The sequence below is a fragment of the Carcharodon carcharias genome, chromosome 19 (assembly GCF_017639515.1).
Source record: "Carcharodon carcharias isolate sCarCar2 chromosome 19, sCarCar2.pri, whole genome shotgun sequence".
NCBI classification, from domain to species: Eukaryota; Metazoa; Chordata; class Chondrichthyes; order Lamniformes; family Lamnidae; genus Carcharodon; species Carcharodon carcharias.
In genome coordinates this window covers 103,769,588-103,795,607 of record NC_054485.1, presented here as the reverse complement: position 1 = coordinate 103,795,607, position 26,020 = coordinate 103,769,588, and the positions used below count along the sequence as shown (strand labels likewise).

At 48.2% G+C, this 26,020-nt stretch overlaps 1 protein-coding gene across 1 annotated transcript in view; it reads right to left on the bottom strand.

Annotated features, from left to right (window-relative positions):
- LOC121291302 overlaps window positions 1-26,020 on the bottom strand; it is a 197,120-nt gene that overhangs the window by 73,543 nt on the left and 97,557 nt on the right. Inside the window, exons 6-11 of the mRNA XM_041212375.1 lie at window positions 13,964-14,417; window positions 11,833-12,356; window positions 11,633-11,728; window positions 11,278-11,511; window positions 10,411-10,433; window positions 10,194-10,306 (exon numbers count right to left, since the gene is read on the bottom strand). Of these exons, the coding sequence (XP_041068309.1) occupies window positions 10,194-10,306; window positions 10,411-10,433; window positions 11,278-11,511; window positions 11,633-11,728; window positions 11,833-12,252 (886 nt within the window). The 5' untranslated portion in view covers window positions 12,253-12,356; window positions 13,964-14,417. The remainder of the gene's footprint in view (window positions 1-10,193; window positions 10,307-10,410; window positions 10,434-11,277; window positions 11,512-11,632; window positions 11,729-11,832; window positions 12,357-13,963; window positions 14,418-26,020) is intronic.

The following is a 26,020-nucleotide window of genomic DNA, read 5'->3' as shown; positions in this document are numbered from 1 at the left end:
AATGGTAAGTTGCTGCCGTTTAAACTGAACCAATATAAAGATGCACCTCAGATAATCCCGCGGAAGTACAGCCACTCCTCTTTAGCACGCGCCCAAACCATTTCGCATTATTTACATGAATCTGGTATACATCGCTCATGAAGCCTTCCATTTCATCTAACTCCCAATCCAAACACCATTCATTTATACAGGCCGATGCCGAATTGCAGAGAAACCCCTCCTGCTACACCTGAAGATTAATTTCACTTTGCCCACAAGTAATTATGGCTCCCCACCGCTATAGGAATCCTGAACTACCCTTTGAGTTTACTCGGAAAGCCTAGTGACACAGTCCAGAGAAGGTCTCTACTACTGTTGTCAATCGATGGAGTTTACAGTACGTCCGAATGGCGGTAGGGCTGTTTCGGGAAGATGAGGGGTGAACTCGAAGGGAGGAAGCAGGTACTTCCATCCCCACGGCGCGTGTTCCGATGAAGTGTCATATTGGACACGCACTGTATACTCTGTTTCTCTGCTGAGGTTTTCAGCACTCCCTGTGTTTATTATATGAGAGAAGGCTCTGCAAGAAGCGAGAAGGTGTGAAACGGGACAGTCAGCATCCTGGGAAAGAACCGGACTGACAATCCGGAATTTACAATAAATAAAGTAACTTCACACCTTCCTGCTCTCTCTCCACACCGTCCACTCCCACCCCCACCCCGCCCGCCCCTGCCAATGTCCGATTTCTCTCTACTCCCGCTCTTCTGCTGCCTCCTGACACAATGCAAAGGCTTAAATATTGCAATTACACACGCTAAAGAGTTCTGTGCCACCAAGTCACCTTTACTCAGAAAAGCAGCAATCAAGCAAAGGTTTACAACCCTTCAGCCTGTTTACCATTACTTCTGACTGCCTACTGGCTATCTGAGTTCACATGATGCTTCCGGGGTTCCGCTTTGCGTAAATGAGCATTTCTGAAATCCGGCTAATGACGGTGGAAAAGTATCAGAATAAACAAAAACAGAATTACCTGGAAAAACTCAGCAGGTCTGGCAGCATCGGCGGAGAAGAAAAGAGTTGACGTTTCGAGTCCTCATGACCCTTTAACAGAACTAGGTGAATCCAAGGAAGGGGTGAAATATAAGCTGGTTTAAGGTGTGTGTGTGTGTGGGGGGGGGGGGGGGGGGAGAGAAGTGGAGAGGGGTGGTGTGGTTGTAGGGACAAACAAGCAGTGATAGAAGCAGATCATCAAAAGATGTCACAGACAACAGAACAAAAGAACACATAGGTGTTGAAGTTGGTGATATTATCTAAGCGAATATGCTAATTAAGAATGGATGGTAGGGCACTCAGGGCATAGCTCTAGTGGGGGTGGGGGGAGCATAAAAGATTTAAAAATATTTTTAAATAATGGAAATAGGTGGGAAAAGAAAAATCTATATAATTTATTGGAAAAAAACAAAAGGAAGGGGGAAGAAACAGAAAGTGGGTGGGGATGGAGGAGGGAGCTCAAGACCTAAAGTTATTGAATTCAGTATTCAGTCCGGAAGGCTGTGAAGTGCCTAGTCGGAAGATGAGATGTTGTTCCTCCAGTTTGCGTTGGGCTTCACTGGAACAATGCGACAAGCCAAGGACCAACATTTGGGCAAGAGAGCAGAGTGGAGTGTTAAAATGGCAAGCGACAGGGAGGTTTGGGTCATTCTTGCGGATAGACCGCAGGTCAGTATCAGAATAAAGCAGGCGAGCCAACTGTCCAGCAAAGAATTAGGCACTAGCTTCCAACTTACATTGGTCATCCTTTTAGGAAAGTTCAACCCCTCGCTGCACTCTCTAGTAGCTCTTAGCGTGATGGTGCTTATACTGCAAAGGGTTAAGTTTAACGTGACCGTCTCCCCAACACTCCCAAATCATCCACTTCGCCCACTGGGCGAATTTGAGGGGATCGAAGGCGAGTCTTAAACCCCACCCGATTTTACCCTCCACTGAAAACAGTCGTAAAAAGATCGATTAATGCGATATCGTCAGTTTGCCGCCAGATGGGTTAAAAATTAGTACACGCGAACGTTTTTTATTTTCAACTCCCAGAACTACACTCTTACCATATAACACTTCCTGCCCTGAACCTCAAATGGCGGTGGTTGAGCAAATGCTTTTTGAGGATCTGCCAGACTTTCACTCTACTAGCGCCCTCCCGCACCACCCACCTCAACCCGAGGCTAATATTCTTACAATAGATCCCTGCAAATCTACTTCCTGCAGACCAGCCAGCCTCTTCTCAAAGAGCTGTAGCTTTTTAAAGGTTGCCACAACAACCAACTCTCCTCGGCCACTGGAGCAGCAATTTAATGAGGATGGGAATCAGAGCCCCTAACAATTCTGCAAGGCCAATGAGGGATCAAAGTTCAGCAGGTTAGCGGTGGAATTGCGTGGCCGGGTGTTAGCCCCGCCCAGCCGCTAACCTGCCACCAGGAGGAGAATTCAGCCAATCAGGTTCTTCAGCGTCTGAAAAGAAAAAAGATAGGTTAAAGTTTTGGTTAGCGTCCGGAAGCTCCAAGATAAGGGAACCCCTCTAAGACGGATCAAATTTAACTGAAGACAGGAGAACGAACAGGATTCTTAGACAGCTGGAGAGAAAGGAAAAATGCCACCAACGGGCACTCCTTTCATGCTCTTTCCTCCCTCGGATGGACCAGTGGAGGGCAAAATGCAATTCTGGACTGGGTGTAAAGTGCGGACTGGGTGTAAAGTGCCGCTAGCATTTCGGGAGCTCATGTACACCCTGCCCAATGTCGCAGTGCATTGGCTTTAGACAAGCGATTGAATGGTAGAGGTGGTGGTCAAATTAGTATTGCTAATGTTGTTGCCCCCGTGAAGTTGTATTCCCCCCCCCCCCAACCCCAGTTCACTCCACTAGTGTACCCACCCACCAGATAGTTCTGGCACCTTTCAATGGAGACTGAAGCAAGACCAACACCTGTCCAATCAGCTCTTCTCACATCATTTTCAAATGGCCAACAGAAATTTATTTCTGTTGTTATTCTGCTATTCATTTAGCCATAGAGTCTTTGCGGCATGGAAAGGGGCTATTCAGTGCATCGAGTCCATGCCCACTGTCTGTAGAGTAATGCAGTCAGTTCCATTCTCCTGCCATTTCCTGTGGCCCTGCAAGTTTACTTTTTCTCGTGATCATCCAAATTACATTGCAAATCCTTGTTCATCTCTGTTTCCACCACCCTCATAGATAGCGACCTCCAGTTTATTACCACTCGCTGCCTAAAAAATGTTCTAGCTCAGATCTACACTGCATCCCTTGACTAAAATCTTAAACCTGTTTTGCTTAGCCGTCATACTATCAGCCACTGGGCAGAGCTTCCTTGACTCCCTTATCATAACCTATCATAATCGTGTACACCTGTATCAAATCTTCAGTCCTTTGCTTCAAGGACAACAACTCTAGCTTCTCCAACCTTTTGTTAGTAGGATCCTAGCTGATTGGTGGAGCTTAAACCAAGATGCCAAGCTCTTCTTTACTGAGAGAGTTTATTAAGCTGACCAGTCTCACAGCTCTCCTTCCATTCCCCCAGCGTCACAACTAGCCCCTATTTGTAGACTCTTTTGTTAAAAAAAAAACCAAAACCAATAAAGTAAATTAAAATCAACAACTAAGACGTGGTCAACAGCCTCTGGTGGGGCACCTATTTACATGTGCTCAGATACCACTAATACCTATCACCTTAACTTTAACAATGTAATTGCCATTAACGAACCTTAACAATGTAATTCACATAACATTAACGAACAGTGTAATTGACATGACATTAATAATCTTGTAGCTAGAATCCCTCTACCCTGGCACCATTCTGTTATTTTCCTCTGTGCCCTCTCATGGACCCTCACATCGCCCCTAAAGTATGGTGACTCGAACTGGACGCATTACTGTACTTACGGCCTAACCCGAATTTTATAAATGCTAGGCATAACTTCCTTGTTTTGGCACCCAATACCCCTATTTACGGGGCCCAATATCACATTTGATTTGCTGACTACTCTGTCGATATGCTCTGCTACTTTCACAAAGGCCCATTTGTTGTGGTGTCCCAGCGGGCTGAACTGTGCCATTAAGTCTCTATTGCCTTTCACTACCCATTTTGCCAAAATGCATCACCTCACAATTATCTGAATTAAATTCCATCGACCAATTTTCTGCCCATTCTTCCAGTCTATTCATGTTCTTTTGCAGTCGATTGGTATCACCTTCACTGTTTGCCACGCTGCCAAGTTCTGTAATCATTGGCACATTTTGAAGTTTTCCTCCGTATTCCAACATACGAGTAATTAATTTATATCGAAACAGCAGCCTTATATATTGAAGTCCCAGGTTAAGGTACTATTTCCCCAGTATGTAGGAATAAATTGTGGAACTGTTGAGGGAGAGGGGAGGGGGTGGAGGGAGGGAGAGGGAGGGGTGGAGGGAGGGAGAGGGAGGGGTGGAGGGAGGGGGTGGAGGGAGGGAGAGGGAGGGGGTGGAGGGAGGGAGAGGGAACAGGCGGAGGGAGGGAGAGGGAGGGGGCAGAGGGGGAGAGGGAGGGGGTGGAGGCAAAGAGGGAGGGGATGGGGCGGGGATGAGGAGGGGGAAGAGAGGAGGGAGGGGGAGGAAAGGAGAAGAGGGAGGGAGGGGGAGGAAAGGAGAAGAGGGAGGGAGGGGGAGGAAAGGAGAAGAGGGAGGGAGGGGGAGGAAAGGAGAAGAGGGAGGGAGGGGGAGGAAAGGAGAGGAGGGAGGGAGGGGAGGAAAGGAGAGGAGGGAGGAAGGGGGAGGAAAGGAGAGGAGGGAGGGAGGGGGAGGAAAGGAGAGGAGGGAGGGAAGGGGAGGAAAGGAGAGGAGGGAGGGGGAGGAAATGAGAGGAGGGAGTGGGAGGAAATGAGAGGAGGGAGGGGGAGGAAATGAGAGGAGGGAGGGGGAGGAAATGAGAGGAGGGAGGGGGAGGAAATGAGAGGAGGGAGGGGGAGGAAATGAGAGGAGGGAGGGGGAGGAAATGAGAGGAGGGAGGGGGAGGAAATGAGAGGAGGGAGGGGGAGGAACTGAGAGGAGGGAGGGGGAGGAAAGGAGAGGGGGAGGGGGAGGAAAGGAGAGGGGGAGGGGAGGAAAGGAGAGTAGGGAGGGAGGGGGAGGAAAGGAGAGTAGGGAGGGAGGGGGAGGAAAGGAGAGTAGGGAGGGAGGGGGAGGAAAGGAGAGTAGGGAGGGAGGGGGAGGAAAGGAGAGTAGGGAGGGAGGGGAGGAAAGGAGAGGAGGGAGGGGAGGAAAGGAGAGGAGGGAGGGGAGGAAAGGAGGGGAGGGAGGGGGAGGAAAGGAGAGGAGGGAGGGAGGGGGAGGAAAGGAGAGGAGGGAGGGAGGGGGAGGAAAGGAGGGGAGGGAGGGGGAGGAAAGGAGGGGAGGGAGGGGGAGGAAAGGAGGGGAGGGAGGGGGAGGAAAGGAGGGGAGGGAGGGGGAGGAAAGGAGGGGAGGGAGGGGGAGGAAAGGAGCGGAGGGAGGGGGAGGAAAGGAGAGGAGGGAGGGGGAGGAAAGGAGAGGAGGGAGGGGAGGAAAGGAGCAGGAGGGGGAGGAAAGGAGGAGGGAGGAGGATGAAAGGAGAGGAGGGAGGGGAGGAGGGAGATGGAGGAGGGGAGAGGAAGAGGGGAGGAGGTAGGATGAGAGAGGAGGAGGGAGGGGAGGAGGGGGAGAGTAGGTGGGAGGGAGGGGAAGGGAGGGGGAGGAGGGAGGTGGAATGGGAGGAGGCAGAGGGAAAGGGGAGAGGAGGAAGGGAAGATGGATTTGGGAAGAGGGAGGGGAGAGGGAGAAGAGGGATGGGAGGGGGGAAGAGGGAGGTGGAGAGGGTAGGAGGGGTTTGGGTAGATTTGAGAAGGGTTGTGGGACAGGGACATGGATGAGTGGAGAGGTGGGAAATTGAGGCATGGGGAGGGGAGGAGGGAGGGGGAAAAGTGGAGGTGGGAGGGGGAGGAGTGGGGAGAGGGAGGGGAGTAGTGGGGAGAGGGAGGGGAGTAGTGGGGAGAGGGAGGGGAGGAGTGGGGAGAGAGAGGGGAGGAGTGGGGAGAGGGAGGGGAGGAGTAGGGAGAAGAGTAGGGGAGGGAGTGGGAGGAGTAGGGGATGGAGGGGGAGGAGTAGGGGAGGGAGGGGGAGGAGTATGGGAGGGAGGGGGAGGAGTAGGGGAGGGAGGGGGAGGAGTAGGGGAGGGAGGGGGAAGAGTGGGGTGGGAGGGGAGTTGTGGGGAGGGAGGGGTGATGGGGGGAAGTGAGGAGGAGGAATGGGGGAGGGGTGTGTGGGGGAGGGAGGTGGAGGAGAGAGGGATGTTGGGGGAGGAGTGATGTAGGGGGTGGCAGAGAGGAGGTAGGGGGGAGAATTGGGGAGAGGGAGAGGAAGGGGGTCAATTGCAGTCGAAACCAGCAGAAAACTTACGGTAGTCGGTCGGTCACCCCCTTTCCCGCCAGATATCCTGTTCCTTTCAAGTCAAGCTAATGGGTCAGAATTTCAACTTCGTGCGTAGTCGTAAAAGTACTGTTCCCGATGGCTACCACCTCATCAAAACTGCTGGATTTCTCTCTCCGGGAAGAGGTTTGACAGTATAACAGGCAGGAGATTGAAAAAGCCAAATTGACAACTCTGGTAAATTTAAAACGGATCTCGGTAGAAAGGACTATCAGGTTGAATAAATAATATGCAGAAGCCGCCAGTTATAAGGCCACATTCAAATTAAAAATAACTATTGTTGACTCCCACCCCCACCTCCATGACACCGTTCTTGACTTTTCTTCCAGTGTGATTCCAAACAACCTTATTACAAACCAGCTGAGCAATATTCTATATTCCATGTTTCCCCTGATCCGAACAAATTCCAATCTTTGTTCATTCCAATTTTACTGTGTACTTCTACCGGGCCTGTTTCATTACATGATTCATTCTTTTTCGAGCAGTCCTTACATCCTCTTCACCTCCCAATGTCCCTCACTCTCTGACCCACACACTAAGGATGAAACGGCGCAAAATGGACGACAGCAACTTGAAGTCACGAGAAGGAGCTCGGGCGGGGTGAGAATCTGGCGGCAATTCTCTGTCGTCCATTCCTGCCACAACCATTAACTTCATAATCATTTTCATCTGTTTTCACTCCTTATGCAACCTTATAAGACACGCCTCATATTTTAACTGCCCCCTTCCGATAACAATTCAAAGCAAGTGGCCGTTGGCTTTTACCTATTGTCCCCTCCAATGTCCATTTTGTTCAGTCCTACGAAAGACGCGCTTATGTTATACATCCCAGTTATGGAAAAGGGCCTGCATCCAAAACGCTAACTATGGGTTCTCGTTTCATATACTGCCCTGTATTTGCAAAAAAAAAAATCTACTTTAACTTCAAATTTCCAAGATTTGCTCTTTTTTAAAATATGTTGACAGCCTTTTTCTGCTTAGGAGAGTTTACAGCCGCTCCTTGCCATTTTCGCCAGTTATCCTGACAAGCGAGGAAGTGATTGGTAGCGGCCGCTACTTCACTCAATGGGGTCATTTTTCATGGGTGAACTCAATCCGTGGGGAATTGCCCTGCTGCTTCTAACTGAAGAACCAAACCTAACAGGGTCCAGGGCAGTGAGAAGGAGTGACAGTTGGGCCTAGTTCCTTCCTGCCCTCTCCTTCCCAAGCAAAGAGGTAGAAAGTCATCATGGCCGATAGCGCAAAGCGAGCGGTATTGCAGGGGGCACTCGTCTCCGTCCAATATTCTGTTCCATTGACATGCGATCAAAGGAATAAGGTCATGGGGTAGCGACCACAGAACGAATCGAACAGGGAGAACGAAAGGGGATGGGGGACCTTAGGATGAAAGAAAACTAACAGGGCAACAGCCACCAGGGAGCAACTTTAACTCACGCGCCCAATGGGGATCTGGGGAGGTCGCGTCCGACTTTAGTTTTACGTCCTTACCATTTTTTTTTCCAAAATGGGTCAACTGAGACAAAATTTGGGCGGGATGCAAAGCTGGCGTTTGGCCCGACCTTATGGGGTTCTCACCTGGTATACAACGGGCGATATCGGATTCATCACTCAGGGCACACCAGGCTGACTTTCAGTTTCATTAGACACAATGGAAAGGAAATTTAGGCGCCGTGCCTAACGGCACTTAGTTCAATATCGCCCCACGACACCACAGCCCAATGTTAAAGATAACTCCAGAGAGTGGCAGAGTTGCATGATAAATATTAACGATTAGCCCTGCTGTCAATTAATAATGTCCTATGAGATGATTTGCTTCCACTATTCCTTTCCTGCGCCTGTAACTGCATTGGAGAAGTGCAATGGCCCGGATCTCCCTGAATTTGGATTGGGTAAAAAAAAACATTTTAAAGCGGTTATTTCCGGTATTGAAGCAGTTTTTGGAACCGGAATAGTACCTTCCGAATTTCGAAGCCACATTTTCAAACCAGAACTAAAAGACTGATGCTTGGGGTTGCTATTCTTGATCGCATTTTCCCAATGCTTAATTCAATACGACAGAACAAATAGATTCAAACAAGCCGCCGTGAGAACGCTTTAACTTGGGTGGGATTATTGACCAGTTACAGACACTCTTGCAAAGGCCCATTAAGGTTTTGGCTCACCCGTCTTATTTCAATTTTCAGGCTGGCCTCTCTCCAGAACCCAAACAGTTGCCGTTTCAAGAGCTGCCGGCAGGAGGGGAAATTGGGGCGGCAGATGCAAGATGCACAGCAGCAATTCTCCGAGGCTCCTTTGACAGCTCCTTCCAAACCCACACCTGGGAGAATAGGGAATGGGAACACCACCAACTGCGAATTCCAGCCTGCCTGCCGCCCGCCCCCTCCCCACACAGGCCCCCGATCCACACATCATCCTGACTTGGAAATATATCACCGTTCCTTCAAAATCCTGGAACTCCCTTCCTAACAGCATTTTGGGTGTTCCTACACCACATGGACTGGCACTTCAAGACAGCTGCTCACCACCACATTCTGATAGGAAATTAGTGCTGGAGAATAAATTCTGGTCGTGCCAGCAATACCCACATCCAATGAACGAATTTTACAAAGGAGCCCACCGCTGGGGATTTGGCCGCCAACATTCTGGTCAGTCCTGGCGAAGGCAATCACAGCGAGGGAACGGCTAAAGGCAGGGGCGGGGCAACTTTCCTAATGAGCTGGGGGAGAATTATTCTCATAGCTGTGTCCTCTGAATGTGCTTCATTTATACTTACCCTCCGCACAGTTCTAATTGCAGATCATCTTATGTACTCTGTCCTGCCAGTATTCAACAATGTGAGAAAACTAACAAGCATTGGAAATCGCCCCAGCGTTATATTGTTAACAGAAGGCTTTCCACCAGATAGGTATAAGGAACAATTCATTGGCACATTGGCATTTCATTGGCGATGCGATGACAATCAGAAGTCATAGAACGTTTAACGGAAACGCTGATTTAAACAATCACCCAGAAAGTAATTTTGATTCTTGTCTTCACTGCCAGGTTACCGAGAAAATGTTACTCCAGAACAGTGAAATGTGATTCCGGCATTTTCGGGCAGGAAGCAACAGGACATGTTCCATTTGTAGAACAATACGTCACAGGGATCTGCTTTTAACTGCACCCCCGTCATTTCAGAAGAAATTATTTCACCCTGTGTTTTACACATTCGCTCACCCCTTTCCATTCTGCAGTGGGCTGTTCAAACACTCAAGGTTGCCCGCTAGCCATTCCTTACTGACATACCCCCTGGGCTCCCTTACTCTGTTGAATCTATGCAGCGCCCTGCAGCATTGTCCCGGATCTCTCATCCAGGGCGTGTGGCAATGATGGATAAATGTTTGAACTCTCTGAACCTGAAACTCCATGGGGCTACCACCCTATAGGAACAGCAGCTGACCATTTAGCCCCCTCGCCACTCATTGAGATCATTGGCTGACCTGTGATCGAACTCCATTTGGCCACCTCTATAGGTTGAGTGTCAGCTTGACATTAGCTCGAGGCAAAGGGCCGAAATTAGTTTTCCACACTTAACGCCCATTGTCAGGGCGTTTTCCCACAGAGGTTAGGGCGGGAGACTTCTGGTGGTGCTACGGAATTTCAGAGTATTGTCCATCTTCAAATTGAAGCGCTTCATATTGATCAGGTGGTTAAACTCACTGAAGATTTTATGGGTACAAAAAGACTTCCTTACCAGGGCTTATTACGTCAATTACTTGTTTCCAAACTCTATACTGGACTGGACCTTGGAATATCCCGATAGGCAGATTGCCTTCTGCTATGGTAGGCTGATAATCGTCTTCAGCACTGAAGGAAGCATGAAAGAGTTAACATTGCAATATGCACAACAAAAGCACTTTCAATGTCTTCCTTAATTGTTCTATGGAATTCCTATGAAGAACGTGTCTTACCTCTTCTCGTCCAGCGGAGGTTCCTAAAAGCAAAATAAAATGGGGTTTCAGCTCACAGAAGATAGGTGTAAAGTTACATCCGACTGGAAATCACAGGCACGGGAAAGGGTGGGATTCAATAGAAAAGTGGCAAACTCTTTCGTGTCATTTAAATAAGCCAGGCATTCTCAACTAATCCCACGTAGAGACTTCTGTGTGTCGGTCTCCCATTCAATTTAGCCCACCCTACCCAATCCAAGGCAGGTAGGAGTGAACTCGTTCGACGCTAAATGTTTCAACACTGAGAACGATAGGTTTCTACATCATAAAAACGTCAATGGATCCGGGGATAGTACAGGAAAATGGTGTGGCAGTAAAAGGTCAGTCATCATCTCATTAAGTGGAGAAGCGGGCTCGAAGGGCCGAATGACCTTTGCTCCTGCTCTTATTTCATCTGTTCTAAAGTCCAGTATCTAGGCAATCAGATATCCTGCAGACGTTGTGGCCAGATTAGGCCTGTAGTGAACGATAAGACAACCACAATAAATAGGAAAAACGCGGTCGAAAAGAGAATAAATTACTTTGGGCAATTCTCGGGACTGTGCAACAAAACCTGCCTAAGTACTTGCGCCGAGGTCCTTCCGATCTGCCGTAACTATGGCGAAGTCGGTGTGTGGGGTGGGGGTGAGGGGGTGAGGGGCGGGGGTAGTGAGGAGCGGAGGGGGGGAGGGTGAGGGGTGTGGGGGTGTGTTGGTGGAGGGGGGGGGGTTACTTGGGCTTGGCGGTCAGAGGGCCAGAGGAAAAAGCGGGTCAGCGGGCGAGCAATGGTGTCTTTTTGAGTCGTTTGTCCAATGACTGGGCCAGATACGGGCCGACCGGGCTGCTCACCTTCAGCATGGTGTAGACGTCTTGATATTCTAATCGTTTCTGCACGTTTGATAGCATTTGCTGAGTGCGGTTTAAATTGTCTTGGATTTTCCGAAGGTTTGTCTCCATCCTGCTTAAGACGTCGCCTTCCTGCGCCGTGAGGTCAATGAACAAATTCTGCTGCTTTTCGTCCAGGACGCTGCGCATTTTAGAAAACTCGGTTGTGATATGGGACTGCAGCTTATTCGATTGGTCCTACAAACAAATGCACACACAAAAAAAAGAGGCGAACCGTGATCAGCACTCGCCAATTCGAAGGGTCAGACTGAAAGAGAACCCAGAGTCAAGCGACTCGGGAGGACACTGGGACATTTACCTTGATCTCTGTGATCTTTTCCTGTTGTTTAAATTCGAACTCTTGGTAATAGGACTTCTTCTGTTTCAGGGTATTCAGGCTCACCTTCATTTTCTCCTGCAATTAAAGTCGAAATTCTTAGCGGGATCGGGCATCGGCAGCTTGGCCTTTCGGGAAATCCCGCAGTTTGGCGGCGAAAGGGTGTTTCGTTGCTCGCTTACCTTGTAAATCTCAACCGCTTCGTTGATCAACATGAAGTTGTGGGCTTTGTGGCTCCGTCCGTCTCTCCTATCCAGGCACATCACACAGATCAATTTCTTGTCAGTTTCACAAAACAGCTTCAGCTCCTCCTCGTGTTCGATGCAGTAGGGTTTGTTACCCCTCAGTTCCAGATTCAGCGAGTGGTTCCGACTCTTTTTGACCAGCTTCCCCAGCGCGCGATTGGACTTCAAGGCCCTGTCCTGGAAGACCTGCCCGCATTCCGGGCAGGCCGCTTGGCTCGCATTGTCCCAGTGCTTCATGATGCACTGCCGGCAGAAATCGTGGCCGCAGTCCAATATAACCGGATCCGATAAGAGCTGAAGGCAAAGGGGGCAGTTCAGCTCATCTTCCAACCTCAGGGTGGTATGGCCCGAAGCCATATTCGGCGCCAGCGGTTCCTGCTTCACTGTACATCCACTCCTTCTGCGTCCACAACTCTCAACTCTGCATCCGCAGTTCCCAGTGGCGGTATCAGAAGTAATAGCTGTTGGTAGAGGGATTGAGGCGTGTGCCATTCATTATGATTGTCAGGAAAAAGGATTGCACTTTATCGCGCGATTTTCCCCTACGTGTGGGCTGAATAAAGCAGCTGGTATTCTCTCAGCGACCAGCGGCTTTCGTTCTGTCCATATATGGAATGACAAATAGTCTCTCCAACATCAGCTTTTCTGAGGCGGAGCGGTATGTGTATATACGGCGGACTGAATTAGACCCGGTTCCATCTTGTTCTGTTCGTTATGCTCGCCAGCCCGTAATTTGACGTCTACCAAAGCGAGTTGGTCGGGGCTGTCGAAGAATAGGGAGGAAGGATGGACTGAGAGTTGGGAAATCGGACAGCTGAGAGGTGGAAAGGCCTGGCTACGATTCCGCGGCCCTACCACCAAACTCCTGCTGTTAGTCAGGGCGGTAAATTTAAGGATGTGATGGAAAAGGCCCACTGTGCCGCTTTACTGCGGAGGGAATTCCGCTGGTCCACCGCTGCCGTTGCCGCAACAGTTCGGGAGTCGCCCTGTGGAATTTCAGGGACTATGATATCCAATATCTGCTGGATTTAACTCTGGTGGAAGATGGGAAACCGCCCTCCCCTCCTTACAAGCAACCCACCCATCCTACCCCCTCCGTCTCATCCTAGCACCACCTCTCTCCACAAATACGCACACATACACGCACAGGCACACACGTGGAACACACACACACAGACACATGCACACACATATACACACAGACACACACGCAACACACACGCGCGCGCACACACATATACACACAAATACACACATGGAACACACACACACACATGCATACTTATACACAGACACACACATGGAACACACACACACATGCACACACATATACATACAGATACACACATGGAGGACATACAGACACATGCACACACGTACACACAGACACACACGGAACACACACACACACATGCACACACATATACACACAGATACGCACATGAAACACACACACACATGCACACTTATACACAGACACACACATGGAACACACACACACATGGAACACACACACACATGCACACACATGCACACACAGATGCACACATGGAGCACACACACACATGCACACACAGATACACACATGGAGCACACACACAAATGCACACTTATACACACAGCCACACATATGGAACACACACACACATGCACACACATACACACAGGTGCATGAACAGACACATACACAGACACAGAGGGGCACAGATACACCCAAACACACAGGGACATAGGCAGACACACACACACACACACATACACACACAGACACACATTAGCGGAATTGTCTAGCCTGTGTATATTCATCCAACTACTGAATATCACAGATTTTTATAGCCTTCAAGGAAGGCATTCGGCCCATCTTGACTGCACTGGCTGTTTGAATGAGCTGTCCTATTCATTCCCACTAGTCTGCTCATCCCAACGTCTCTGATTTTTTTTCTCAAGCATTGGCCAACTCCCCTTCTGATAGTTTATTGCTGAATCTGTTTCCAGCACTCTTTCAGGTGGCGCATTCCAAATCGCCATAACACACCACACAATAAAATAATTATAATAATAATCTTACCATTGGCTCTTTGAGAATTGCCTTAAATCAGGTATCTTTCTGTTTAGTGCTGGTCAAATGAAAGGAACGTGATTCTCCTTGTTAACTGTATCAAAAGCCTTCAAAACGTTGAACTCCTTTGTTAAATCTTCCCTCATTGCTCGAGGGTGAAACATCACAGCTTCTTGACCTGTCAAAATTATATTTACATTTGTTACGTTAATGAAAGAAGCGTCAAGTAGTTTGAACCTCCCACGGAGCTGTGCACAGAGAGGCCATTCTGCTGACTGCATGTGTCTGTGCGTATCCACTCGTCACTGGAGAAGGCTGAATCTATTCTCACAGCCGCCTCTCAATAGCCCTGTTGTCTTCATGCGTTTCAAACTTCACCCAGTTGTCATTCTTCAGTGTGTATTGACCTCAGACGCCCATTGTGGCAAAGGATCCTCTGGTTGAATAATTCTCTGAGTGAAGACTGGGAATTACATGGAACAAGCAGGTCACTGAATCTGCAGACAATGGCTTTCCACTCTTCAAAGTATCAAATTTATCAAGTAGATATTCAATCTCCACAGCATTCTTTGCTTCAGTAAAAATAATCCCCATAGTTTATGACTGCTCAGCTAATCTGATGAATTCAAGCTGTTCGTTCTCCATGTATTTAATATATTTGCTATAATGGGATACCGATAACAGTGCACTACTCTGTGTTACCTTGGCCCAAATGCCTCTAGCTCTTCCATTGTCCTTGCATTAGTAAAATCTATTGATAATGTTATTGGCCTTTATTATTGTGCATTCATCTGAATTCACACCTGAGGTTAATTGTGTATTTGAAGCTCTAGCTCCCTTACTTCATACACAAGGTTTTACATGTTCTCCTTGAGTGCATAATCACACTCCTCATTGTTATCCCCAAACTCCCTCACTCACACGTTTATCAATAAACTTACAGCTGCCACTCGTCCATCTATCCCAGTCATTGGGCCTGTATCAACCTGAAGTGCTTTACCCAAACCTTCGCTCTTTCTAAAGCCTTCTGACTGGGGTAAGGGTTCGGTTGTACTTGAAATGAGCTGGCAAAAACAGGATGGCACAAATGGCCTATTTCTACCTTGCAGACATCAGAGGTTCTGTTTTAACCGGGTCTCAGTCACCTACATACATGGAGGGCATGAAAAACTGTCCAGTAGTGATTTCCAACCCTACACACCACACCACTGATTGGGACAAACCCTCAATTATGTATCCCTCAACTAACTTGCCGGCATGGACTTGATGGGCCAATTGACTCACACCCAGTGCCATAAATAACTCTACGGCTTGTAGCTCCATTTGTTACTGATTAATCAGTTCAGGAAGTCCGGTGACACTGCAAGGTTCGGCGACAACCCCCCACCACCCCCCCCCCCCCCCCCACCCCATCATTTTATGGGTGAAATCCCTTTCCAATGTTTCTGGTCATTTTTTTTTTAAATTCCAGCGTTCACTGCTTCTTTGTTCTCCTTATAATGGGCACCCTGGCGGAGTTTTTTCGCAGCCTGTTTTAAGCGCGAATTAAATATCAGGTAACTTTCAGGGAAATTGGCTACTTTGAAGGTTAGCCGATTTTAAGAAAAGAATGTTGAAACATGGCATTGAAGTTACTTCAGGGGAAATCTCTGGAACTGCCTGTGAATACCGGGGAGGCTATTGAACTTGTTCTGTACAATTCAAAGTTAATCCAAAATCACAGTCTTGCAGCAATGTTTTCCATTTGCTGACAGTGTGATTTTTCTGACTTTATTGAAACATGGTTACTAATCTGGGGAGGTCAACTGGTTTTGTGGGCCTTAATTTGGCCTTCCGGGTTTCAAAGTAAGTGTTCCAACACGCCATGGCAATTTGAACTATGCGGCTGGTGGCAACTTTGTGTTACATTATGTCAACGCTGAACTCAGTGAGCAAGCTGACTGGGTCAGTGGACCATTCTCTTTTAACGTGCTTTGCCATAGGGGGCTCAGTCTATACCCTTTCAAACCACGCTGGGCCGAGACTGGTGGCAAACCTGAAACTGGCCACATGAAAGCAGAAAAGCCCTACTTTCCAGGCACGGTGTTAGGGTGGTTGATCTCACTTAAGATGACAAATTGCCCCTGGATTGTTGGAGGTGGGATAAATCCACACTTCTATTCATTTTTTTTAATATTCATTCACGGGGTGCGGGCATCATTGGCTAAGCCAGTATTTATTGCCCATCCCTTGTTGCCCTTGCGAAGGTGGTGGTGAGCTGCCTTCTTGGAATGCTGCAGTCCATGTGGTGTATGTACACCCACAGTGCTGGTAGGGAGAGAGTTCCAGGATTATGACCCAGCCACAGTGAAGGAACAGTGATATATTTCCAAGTCAGGATGCTGTGTTGTTTCTGTACATTGTCTCCAAGTGAGAGTAGCATCCACCTGTGCCATGTCTCCGGCCCTGTTGTCACACACACACACGACAGAATCACAGTGCAGAAGAGGCCCTTCAGCCCATCGAATCTACACTGACACCTGAGAAACACCTGACCTACCTACCTAATCCCATTTACCAGCACTTGGCCCATAGCCTTGAATGTTATGACGTGGCAAGTGCTCATCCAGGTACTTTTTAAATGATGTGAGGCAACCTGCCTCCACCACCCTCCCAGGCAGTGCATTCCAGACCATCACCACCCTCTGGGTAAAAAGGTTTTCCCCACATCCCCCTAAACCTCCTGTCCCTCACCTTGAACTCATGCCCCCTTGTGACTGACCCTTCAACTAAGGGAAACAGCTGCTCCCTATCCACCCTGTCCATGCCCCCATAACCTTGTACACCTCGATCAGGTCGCCTCTCAGTCTTCTCTGCTCCAACAAAAACAACCCAGGTCTATCCAACCTCTCTTCATAACTTAAATGTTTCATCCCAGGAAACATCCTGGTGAATCTCCTCTGCACCCCCTCCAGTGCAATCACATCCTTCCTATAATGTGGCGACCAGAACTGCACACAGTACTCCAGCTGTGGCCTCACCAATGTTCTATACAACTCTAACATGACCTCCAACATCGCCACCTGTACACAATTTGCAGTCTCCTCCAGGTGCACTGTTTCTTGGGTCAGGAGGAGGAGACCGGGTGGTCGGCTTGTTGTTATGTGTGATATGAGAGGAGTCATAGTTTTTGGGAGAGAAGGGGAAAAAGCAGGAAGGAGATGAAAATGGAATGTCTGTTAAAGGGGCTCAAGAAATCAGAGAAACTGTCTCCTGTATAAAACAGCACCCCCATTGAAAAGATTAATTGGGTTTCATGCGCACTCTCTCAAAAGCTCAAACATTTGAAGGGATGTTGCTCTAGCCTGACATTGTCACTGGAGTTGGCAATTTGCAGCCTAGAATTAAGCTCAAATGAGTGGAGGTTATTGATGAATAGTTCGGCGTCACCAGGAAGTGTCACAAATTCTGTCTAGTCAAATGATAACAGCTCTTCAGTTAGTGCAGTATGTTAGAAATATGCAGGGAGTGAAGATTTTTGGCTAGACCGTCAGGGTGTTTAGTATCCAGTACACATTTGGGCGCAGATACCACGAAATAACAAAAAGAAAAAAAATACATTTGCCAGCCTATATCATTGAATTAAATTGGATTTAATCACTCACTATCTCTGAGTTTTTGAGATCATTGGCAATGTCCCAGCCGTGCCCTCGGGCGGAGCGCAGAAAGGAAACTCTGGTGGGGAGGTTGGCAGTGCCCTCACAGAATATGCCTGATGTTCCTTGCAGCAAGATAACATCAGGAAGGCTTCTGTTGCTGGCCTGGGATCTTCCCCACGTGATTCCATTCTGCCCAGGAGCTGCTTGGCAACAAGTTAGCGAACTCAATAATCATTAGCCACAAGTGTTGGGTAATTTTTTTTTCTTTTGCTGTACCTCTGGTGTGCTGAGTCATCACTCTACAAGCCAAAAGGCTACCATATAATCTGTCAAAAAGTTTGAACTATACTGAAACCTCAATTGGCCACCGTGTTCATCCCTCCTGGCAAAATTGGTTCATGCCAGGGCGTGGGGTGTGCCCTGTGTCTGAGTGCCTCTGTGTGCCTCTGGTTGGACGCACATCACATGTCAGTACAAAGTATGAGACATGACGGTTCAACATGAAGTTGTTTCGTCCAAACCCTTACTTATTCTCAACCAATTTGAACAGATGTAGTGGTAATATCACTGGATTCATAATCCAGAGACCCGGGCTAATGCGCTGGAGATGTGGGTTCAAATCCTCCCACAGGAGCTAGAGGAATTTAAATTATTTTAATAAAATTTGGAATTCTGAACTAATGGTGACTATACAGTAATGATGTTTGTCATAAAAATCCATCTGTTTCACTAATGTCCCTTCAGGGAAGGAAAACTGCTGTCCTTACCTGGTCTGGTCTACATATGACCCCAGATCCACAGTTGTGTTTGACTCTTAACTGCCCTCGGAAATAGCCTAGCAAGCAAGGGCAATTAGGGATGGGCAACAAACGCTGGCCATGCCAGCAATCCCTACATTTTATGAAAGAATAAGGAAAATGAATGTACACTTCCAGCCTGGGTCATTGGATTAAACTTAGCTGATTTAATCACTCACTATTTCAGACTCTTTGAGACCATTAGCAGCACCTCTGCCATTTCCCAGCTATGGCCACCTATCTCAAAATACATTAGGGATAAATGCTGCCTCCTATCTGGCAGGCAGTGTACGTGGGAGAATCAGTCAACTCATCTTCACAACGGAATGAAGAGGAAAGCTGCAACAACACTCAAGAGGCTCGACATGACGCCAAGCGAAGAAGAGTCATACGGACCCGAAACGTTAACCCTGTTTCTCTCTCCACGGATGCTACCAGGCTTGTTGATTTTTTCCAGTGTTTCCTGTCTTTATTTACGCCAAGCAGTCCAGTTTGATTGGCACCCCACCAATCCCCCAGCACAATCTATAGGTGCGTACCACCTATAGGATTCACTGCAGCAGATCGCTAAGCCTTCATCAACAGAGCCCACCCACAGGAACAGCAAGGTGCTTGGGAGTGTCATCACCTTCAATTGTTCTCCAAGTCAAACACCACCCAACTTGGAAATCTGTCACTGTTTCTTCTTCCTAGCGAGATCAGAATCCTCGAACTCCCACCTAAACAGCGCTGTGGGAACGCTTTCATCGCCTGGACTGCAGTGACAAAAAGACACCTTCTCAAGGGCAATAAATGCTGGCCTTGAACTCGAAGCCAAATCTGGAAGAATGGTTTCGAAAAGAACTGAATAGAAGTATAAATTTTATACCTGACCATCGTTCAGTAGGATTGGACGGGTATCGGGACTGATGCATATGGATCTTTCCCACCACCCATCCCGGCCCCCGCCCCAGCCTCCGCCCCCCTCGCCGCCCCAGTCCCATCCCCGCCCCCGCCCCCGCCTCCGCCCCCCTCACCGCCCCAGTCCCATCCCCGCCCCCGCCCCCGCCTCCGCCCCCCTCACCGCCCCAGTCCCATCCCCGCCCCCGCCCCCGCCTCCGCCCCCCTCACCGCCCCAGTCCCATCCCCGCTCCCGCCCCCGCCTCCGCCCCCCTCACCGCCCCAGTCCCATCCCCGCCCCCGCCCCCGCCTCCGCCCCCCTCACCGCCCCAGTCCCATCCCCGCCCCCGCCCCCGCCCCCGCCTCCGCCCCCCTCACCGCCCCAGTCCCATCCCCGCTCCCGCCCCCGCCTCCGCCCCCCTCACCGCCCCAGTCCCATCCCCGCTCCCGCCCCCGCCTCCGCCTCCTCACCTTACCCGCCTCCTAACCGCCCTCGCCCCTTCCGAAAATGTCCTCGGGATTAATTTCATTCCTTTTTCAGCTCAGCACAAACAATGGTTGCTCCGTCCATCTGCAGTTTCCACCGATTCGTCGCCGAAATGAAAGCGTTTGTTCGGGAGCACCCCGAGGATAATCCGGGCGTGGGCACATTACTGTTGCAGCCGTCGGCCCGCGTTCAATGGTGCCAATTGGGAATATCGCGTCAAAACTTCCTCCCTAATATGGACCAGGTTAATTTCTAGAATTATACAGAGCCGCCCGGCAAAAATTGCAGCCTGACCTTCCAGAGGCTTTGTTTCTGTCTCGTTTGTAAAATAATCACTTTGAGAGCCATGGATTACCAGCCCCACCAACCAATACAGGATCTGGCTTCCGCTTGTCTACAGTACGCGGAAACCCAGGAAATGCCTTTAACAATTTCCCCTCCGTTTGTGCTGTTCATCCGCCGAAGTTACAATGAAAAACCAGGGAAACCCCTGTAAAAATTCATCCGCCACTAACTAAAAGAGTTCCTATCGCATAATGGACGGAAAAGATGACCCTAATGGTTCGGCAGTCAAGTAAGCCATCCACCCCGCACACCCCCCAACCCCCGCAATTCTCCCAACACGATTTTAAGAAATATAAAGAAAATTGGCTCTTTAGGGTAATTGAAGTTTAAACCGGCTGATTAACAGTGACTCGGATTTTCTTGGTAATCACTCCCCCCATCGGATTTACATAAATCTCAGTCAGAAGTGTGCGTGAGCGGACCTTGTGAAATAAGACATGGAGGAACAGCATCTCATCTTCCGACTAGGCACATCACAGCCTTCCGGACTGAATATTGAGTTCAACAACTTTAGATCTTGAACTCTCTCCTCCATCCCCACCTCCTTTCCGTTTCTTCCCCCTCCCTTTTGTTTTTTCCAATAATTTATGTAGATTTTTCTTTTCCCACCTATTTCCATTATTTTTAAATCTATACTTTTATGCTCTGTTAGTCTTATTTCACCCCAACCGCACTAGAGCTATCTGTACCTTACTTGTCCTGCTATCCATTCTTAATTATCACATTCTTTTAGATAATATCACCATCTTCAACACCTCTTTGTTCTTTTGTCTGTGACATCTTTTGATTATCTGCTCCTATCACTGCTTGCTTGTCCCTACAACCACCGCCACCCCCACTTCTCTCTCCCCCCCCCCCACCACCCCCCACCCCCCCCCCCCCCACCTTAAACCAGCTTATATTTCACCCCTCTCCTATTTTTACTTAGTTCTGTTGAAGGGTCATGAGGACTTGAAATGTCAACTTTGTTCTTCTCCGCTGATGCTGCCAGACCTGCTGAGTTTTGCCAGGTATTTCTGTTTTTGAAATAAGACCTGCCTGCTCTCAGGTTCCAGGTACACTTCGATGATCCAGAGCTTTAGTCTTGGTAGGCAGCAGAGAGAGGCCGTCCTTTTCACTCATCACTAACACAGTGCAATATCCGGTCACTGGTGCTACTTTAATTTTCTCTTTTCCTGTTTCCTCAGGCTAGATTGCGTGTCCCTCTCAAATCTTGTCCCCCACCTCCAGCGCCCAGTAGCACTTCATTGTTGTGGTTCCAAAGGAACCAAAAATACTGGCACATTGATGAAGCCTTTCCGGATTGGCCGGAAGCTTCTGCCCTGTCTCACAATTGGTCAGGCCAAGAGCGGCTCAGGAGGCGGTGTCCAAAGTCAGAGAGGCTGCTACTGCAGGAAAGTTGGAGAAGATGCGATTTTCTTGCTTCTTACTTCTTTGTAGGCAGTCCCTTGGGACTGAGGGCGGCTTTCTTCCACTCTGGGGCTGTGGGTCCTGGGGTGGCTAAGAAAACCAATGCCAGATCTGCACACTCTGCCACAGGTGGGGCAGGTAGTGTATGATGAGGCGGTGGGGGGGGGGAGGTGGGTGGTGCGTGGGATGCTCGGATTTCGGTATGCTACTTGAGCTCAGCCTCCACCTGGGCCTGTCGGAGATGTTCCAAGTAGTTGGGACCTTTGCGGATGCTCCTTCTCCAGTTTGGGCATTCTCAAGCAAGAGATTCCCACAGATTGGTGGGGATGTTGCATTTTTTCCCTCAAAGCCTCCCTGGAACATGTCATCCACCCTCCTGGTAACCGAAGCCATGACGGAGCTTGGAGTTAAGAGTTTGTTTTTGGAGTCTTGTGTCAGGCATGTGGACAATGTGGCCCACACAACATAGCTGGTTAAGCATAACCAATGCCTCGATGCTGAGGATGTTGGCTTGAGAGAGGACACTGATATTGGACTGCCTATCCTGCCAATGAATTTGCAAGATTTTGTGGAGGCATTGCTGGTGATATTTCTCCAGGGATTTAAGGTTCCTGTTGTACGAGTATGGAATGGCAGGTAGAACGGCTGTCCTGTAGACCATGAGCTTGGTGATGCAAAACAGCTCTTTGTCATCAAACACTCTTTTCCTCAGACCATCGAAGGCTGCCGGGGCACACTGGAGGTGATGCTGAGTTTCATCACCGATGCCTGACCTCGCTGAGAGGAGGCTCCCAAGATATGGGAAATGATCCATGTTGTCCAATGGTTCGTCATGGATCTTGGCAGTCTGGTGGCAGTGTTGTGCAGTGGGAGCAGGCTGGTAGAGGGCCTTTGTCTTCCAGATATTTAGCCTAAGGCCCATTCTTTTGTACCGCTCCATGAATGCATTGATGATAGTTTGGAGCTCAGTCTCCGAGTGTGCACATATGCAAGTGTTGTCAGCAGACTGCAGTTCAATGGTAGAGGTTGGGGTGATTTTGATCCTGGATTGGAGGCATGGTAGGTTGAATAGTTTCTTGCCCATCCTCTAGAGTAAATTTTCTTTATTGATCGGATGTATTTTATTACCAGCTGATATGTTTATTTGCATGTTTGTCTGTCCATTTACCTTCCTACCTATCTATAATCTATAACCAGGCACCGATCAATCATCGATCATTATCATTATTGCATATTTATTTATCAACCTAACGATCCTCATCGCCGATGCCTGCATCTTCTATGTATGTATACACATACATATATATATTGAGAATGGTGACATATATATGCATTATATATATATATATATCACTATTATACATATAATATATATATTATGTGTGTGTATATATATATATATATATAGAGAGAGAGAGAGTTCTGCTTTTCAATACGATAAGTTGATGATCTATTTTAACTCCAACTTCCCTCCCAATCCCCACATAGCTTGATTTCCTTAGAATCCAAAAACTAATATATCTTTATGTATTTACTTACTTTGTGTCATTTGCAAAGCTACCTATTAAGCTGGATTGCCAGAGAATGCTTCAGCTCCATTCAAAAGTGAATGTCATGCACTTGTCTTGGACAGAATACTGGCAAATAGGGGAAAATGGGAAAAACGGGTTGAAAGCAAAATTACAACACGTCAATTTCTTTGTAAATACTCTTGGTCTTCCTTTCTCATAAGTAGCGGTTATACAGCCAGTTGAAGGATTTTTTTAAAGCCAGGTAAATGCATGACTTTAGAAATGAAGGCACGGTCGACATTAAATAAGGACCAGAGAGACAAGGTCATTATGTAGCCCAATGAACGTGGCGGGTGGGTTGCATTTCAAGCAGAATTTCAAATTTGGGGCTTGGTGGAAGGTCAGAGGCTGAAAAGTTATGGTGGATAAAATCCTCCATAGAAAAAAGAATAAATTGGGGGTGAGGTACGCATGCAGGAAATCTGCCCTCCTTAACCTGTCTACTCCAACTGTGAGCATTGTGTCCAGTTCTGGGCACCACACTTTAGGAAGGATGTGAAGGCATTAGAGATAGTGCAGAAAAGATTCACAAGAACTGAGAATGGTCCTAGGAATGAAAAGCTTAAATTACATAGATAGACTGAGAGGTTGGGACTGTGTCCCTTCGAGAAGAGAAGATTGAGAGGAGATTTTTATATGAGGGGTCTGGACGGAGTAGATGTGGAGAAACTGTTACCATTGGTGCAAGGATCGAGAGCCAGAGGGCAAAGATTTAAGGTAAATGACAAAGGAAACAATGGCGACATGAGAAGAAACTTTTTCACATAGCGAGTGGTTAGGATCTGCAAAGCACTGATGGAGAGTGTGGTGAGGACAGGCTCAATCGAAGTATTCAAGAGGGAATTGGATTATTCTCTGAAAAGGAAGAATGTACAGGTCTACAGGGAGAAAGTGGGGCAATGACACTTGGAAAGTTGCTCCTTCGGAGACTCAGCATAGAAACGGAGGGCTGGATGGCACCCTTCCATACTGTAACAGTTCTGTGGATCTGTGAATCTGTGAAATACTGGCCTTGTCAGAGACCTCCACATACAATGAGTGAGTAGAACAAATTAGCACATTGTCCGATTAGAGAACAGTTGCGGTTTAGTGCTCGACCTGGAAGGTACCAGGTGGGAGCCCTCTGCCAAGCCGGCCTCACATTTTTTGTGTTTGTAGCAAGAGCCATAAAAGCTTTGAAAGCACAGGAATCATCTTGCCAAACACGCTAGTTCCGAACCCCATAGCTTTCCCACCACCACCACCCATCTCCCGCCCCCCACCGCCCCCCCCCCACACCCCCCAACCACCCCAAACACCACCTCAACCCCAACACTCTCATTATCCCTGTAAGCCCCTGGAGAGCAACATTCCTCTGAGCTCCCTGGGCAACAGTGCTTTTAACAGACTGAATCCTAAACTCTGGAATCTTCTCCCTACACCTCCCCACCTCGCTCCTCCTCAAATCCTTCCAAATGGACCAAACTTCCAGTCATCCACCTTCATGTTCTTGTGTGCATCGTTGTCAGATGTTGTCTGATGTTTTCCTCCCTTAAAGGCGGTATATGTTATAGTTGTAGTTGTGTTAATGTTCCATTTCGATCTTCACACATCTCCCATCACCTGGAGTCATTTGACTAGACTATAGAGAAATCTTACCTTTCTCCATTTTTCCTCCAGGTACAGGAATCATGAAGACTTCGACACTGAGGATCACCCCCCTCCAATCTCTGAATATACTTAGTTTAGGCTGTTTAGCAGTTTCATTCATTGTGTTAGTGGAAATGAGTTCCACTCTCATCAGTTGCAGCAAATCTTCAACCTTGTAACGAAAGATATCCAGATCACAGTATGGTACAGACTCCAATGACTGGGAAGGGAGAAGGGGCATGTGAGCAGAATCACTTGCCTGGATGAGTGCAGCTCCAACCACACCCATGTAGCTCGACCGCATCCAGCTGTGATGAAGGACCATTACACCTGGAATATCTGGTACTTTAATGTTACAAATCATGTTACAACATATTTTTAAAGCACAAAAGAAAGGAAGAGGGAATGTGCTCTGACAGGTGAGTGGCTATCCTGTTAGTACTCGGAGTCCATTGTGGAGAACATCCTCTTCGTCTGTGATACTTGAAGGAACACCATCGTCGGGGTGAAACTATCAGTTTGTTTGGGATATCTGCCTTTTGTGTGGGCGTTCGACATTTTATGCCTTTGGGGTTTTGAACAATGGGAGTTTCATCTTCTCGCATGTGCTTTGAACATATTGATCTTGATCTACGTATGAGTTCACAGTCCACATAATTGCAACAGAACATTCACCCTGGATTGATGGAGGGCAACCTTGGAATAAAGCAACTCTGTTGTATCCATTGTGTAATGGATGTTTCATTTTGACTTTGATCCGACCATTAAATTAAGTGAGAGAAATAAGGTGAAATGTTGTTGATCGATTTTTCGTCATCACCGTTTGATGCTTACTGTCTGTTGACTCCAAATTGCATTGTGACTCAGGACTAAGTAGCCCTGTTGATCAGCGTCCCAGCCGCCACCTTCAACATTCGGTCCCTCCACCACCTACATACAGTGGCAGCATCGTATATCATCTACAAGATGCACTGCAGCAAACCACCAAGACTCCTTACGCATCTTCCAAACACGCGGCCTCTACCATCTAGAAGGACTAGGGCATCAGATACAAGGGAACACTATCACCCACATGTTCCCCTCCAAGAAGGCAGCTCATCATCACCTACTGCAGGGTAATTAGTGCTGGGTGATGAATGTTGACCCTGCTAGTGATGCCCAACTCCTGTGAACGGACAAAAAAAAGATCGCTGGCAAATTGCAGACTGAGAGCTGATGGATAGAGTAAGGGTGGTGGTGATGGTGGGAGGGGGTGGTGGTGGTGGGGGTGGGGGCGGGGGTTGGGGCGGGGGAGTTATTGTTATGGGAGA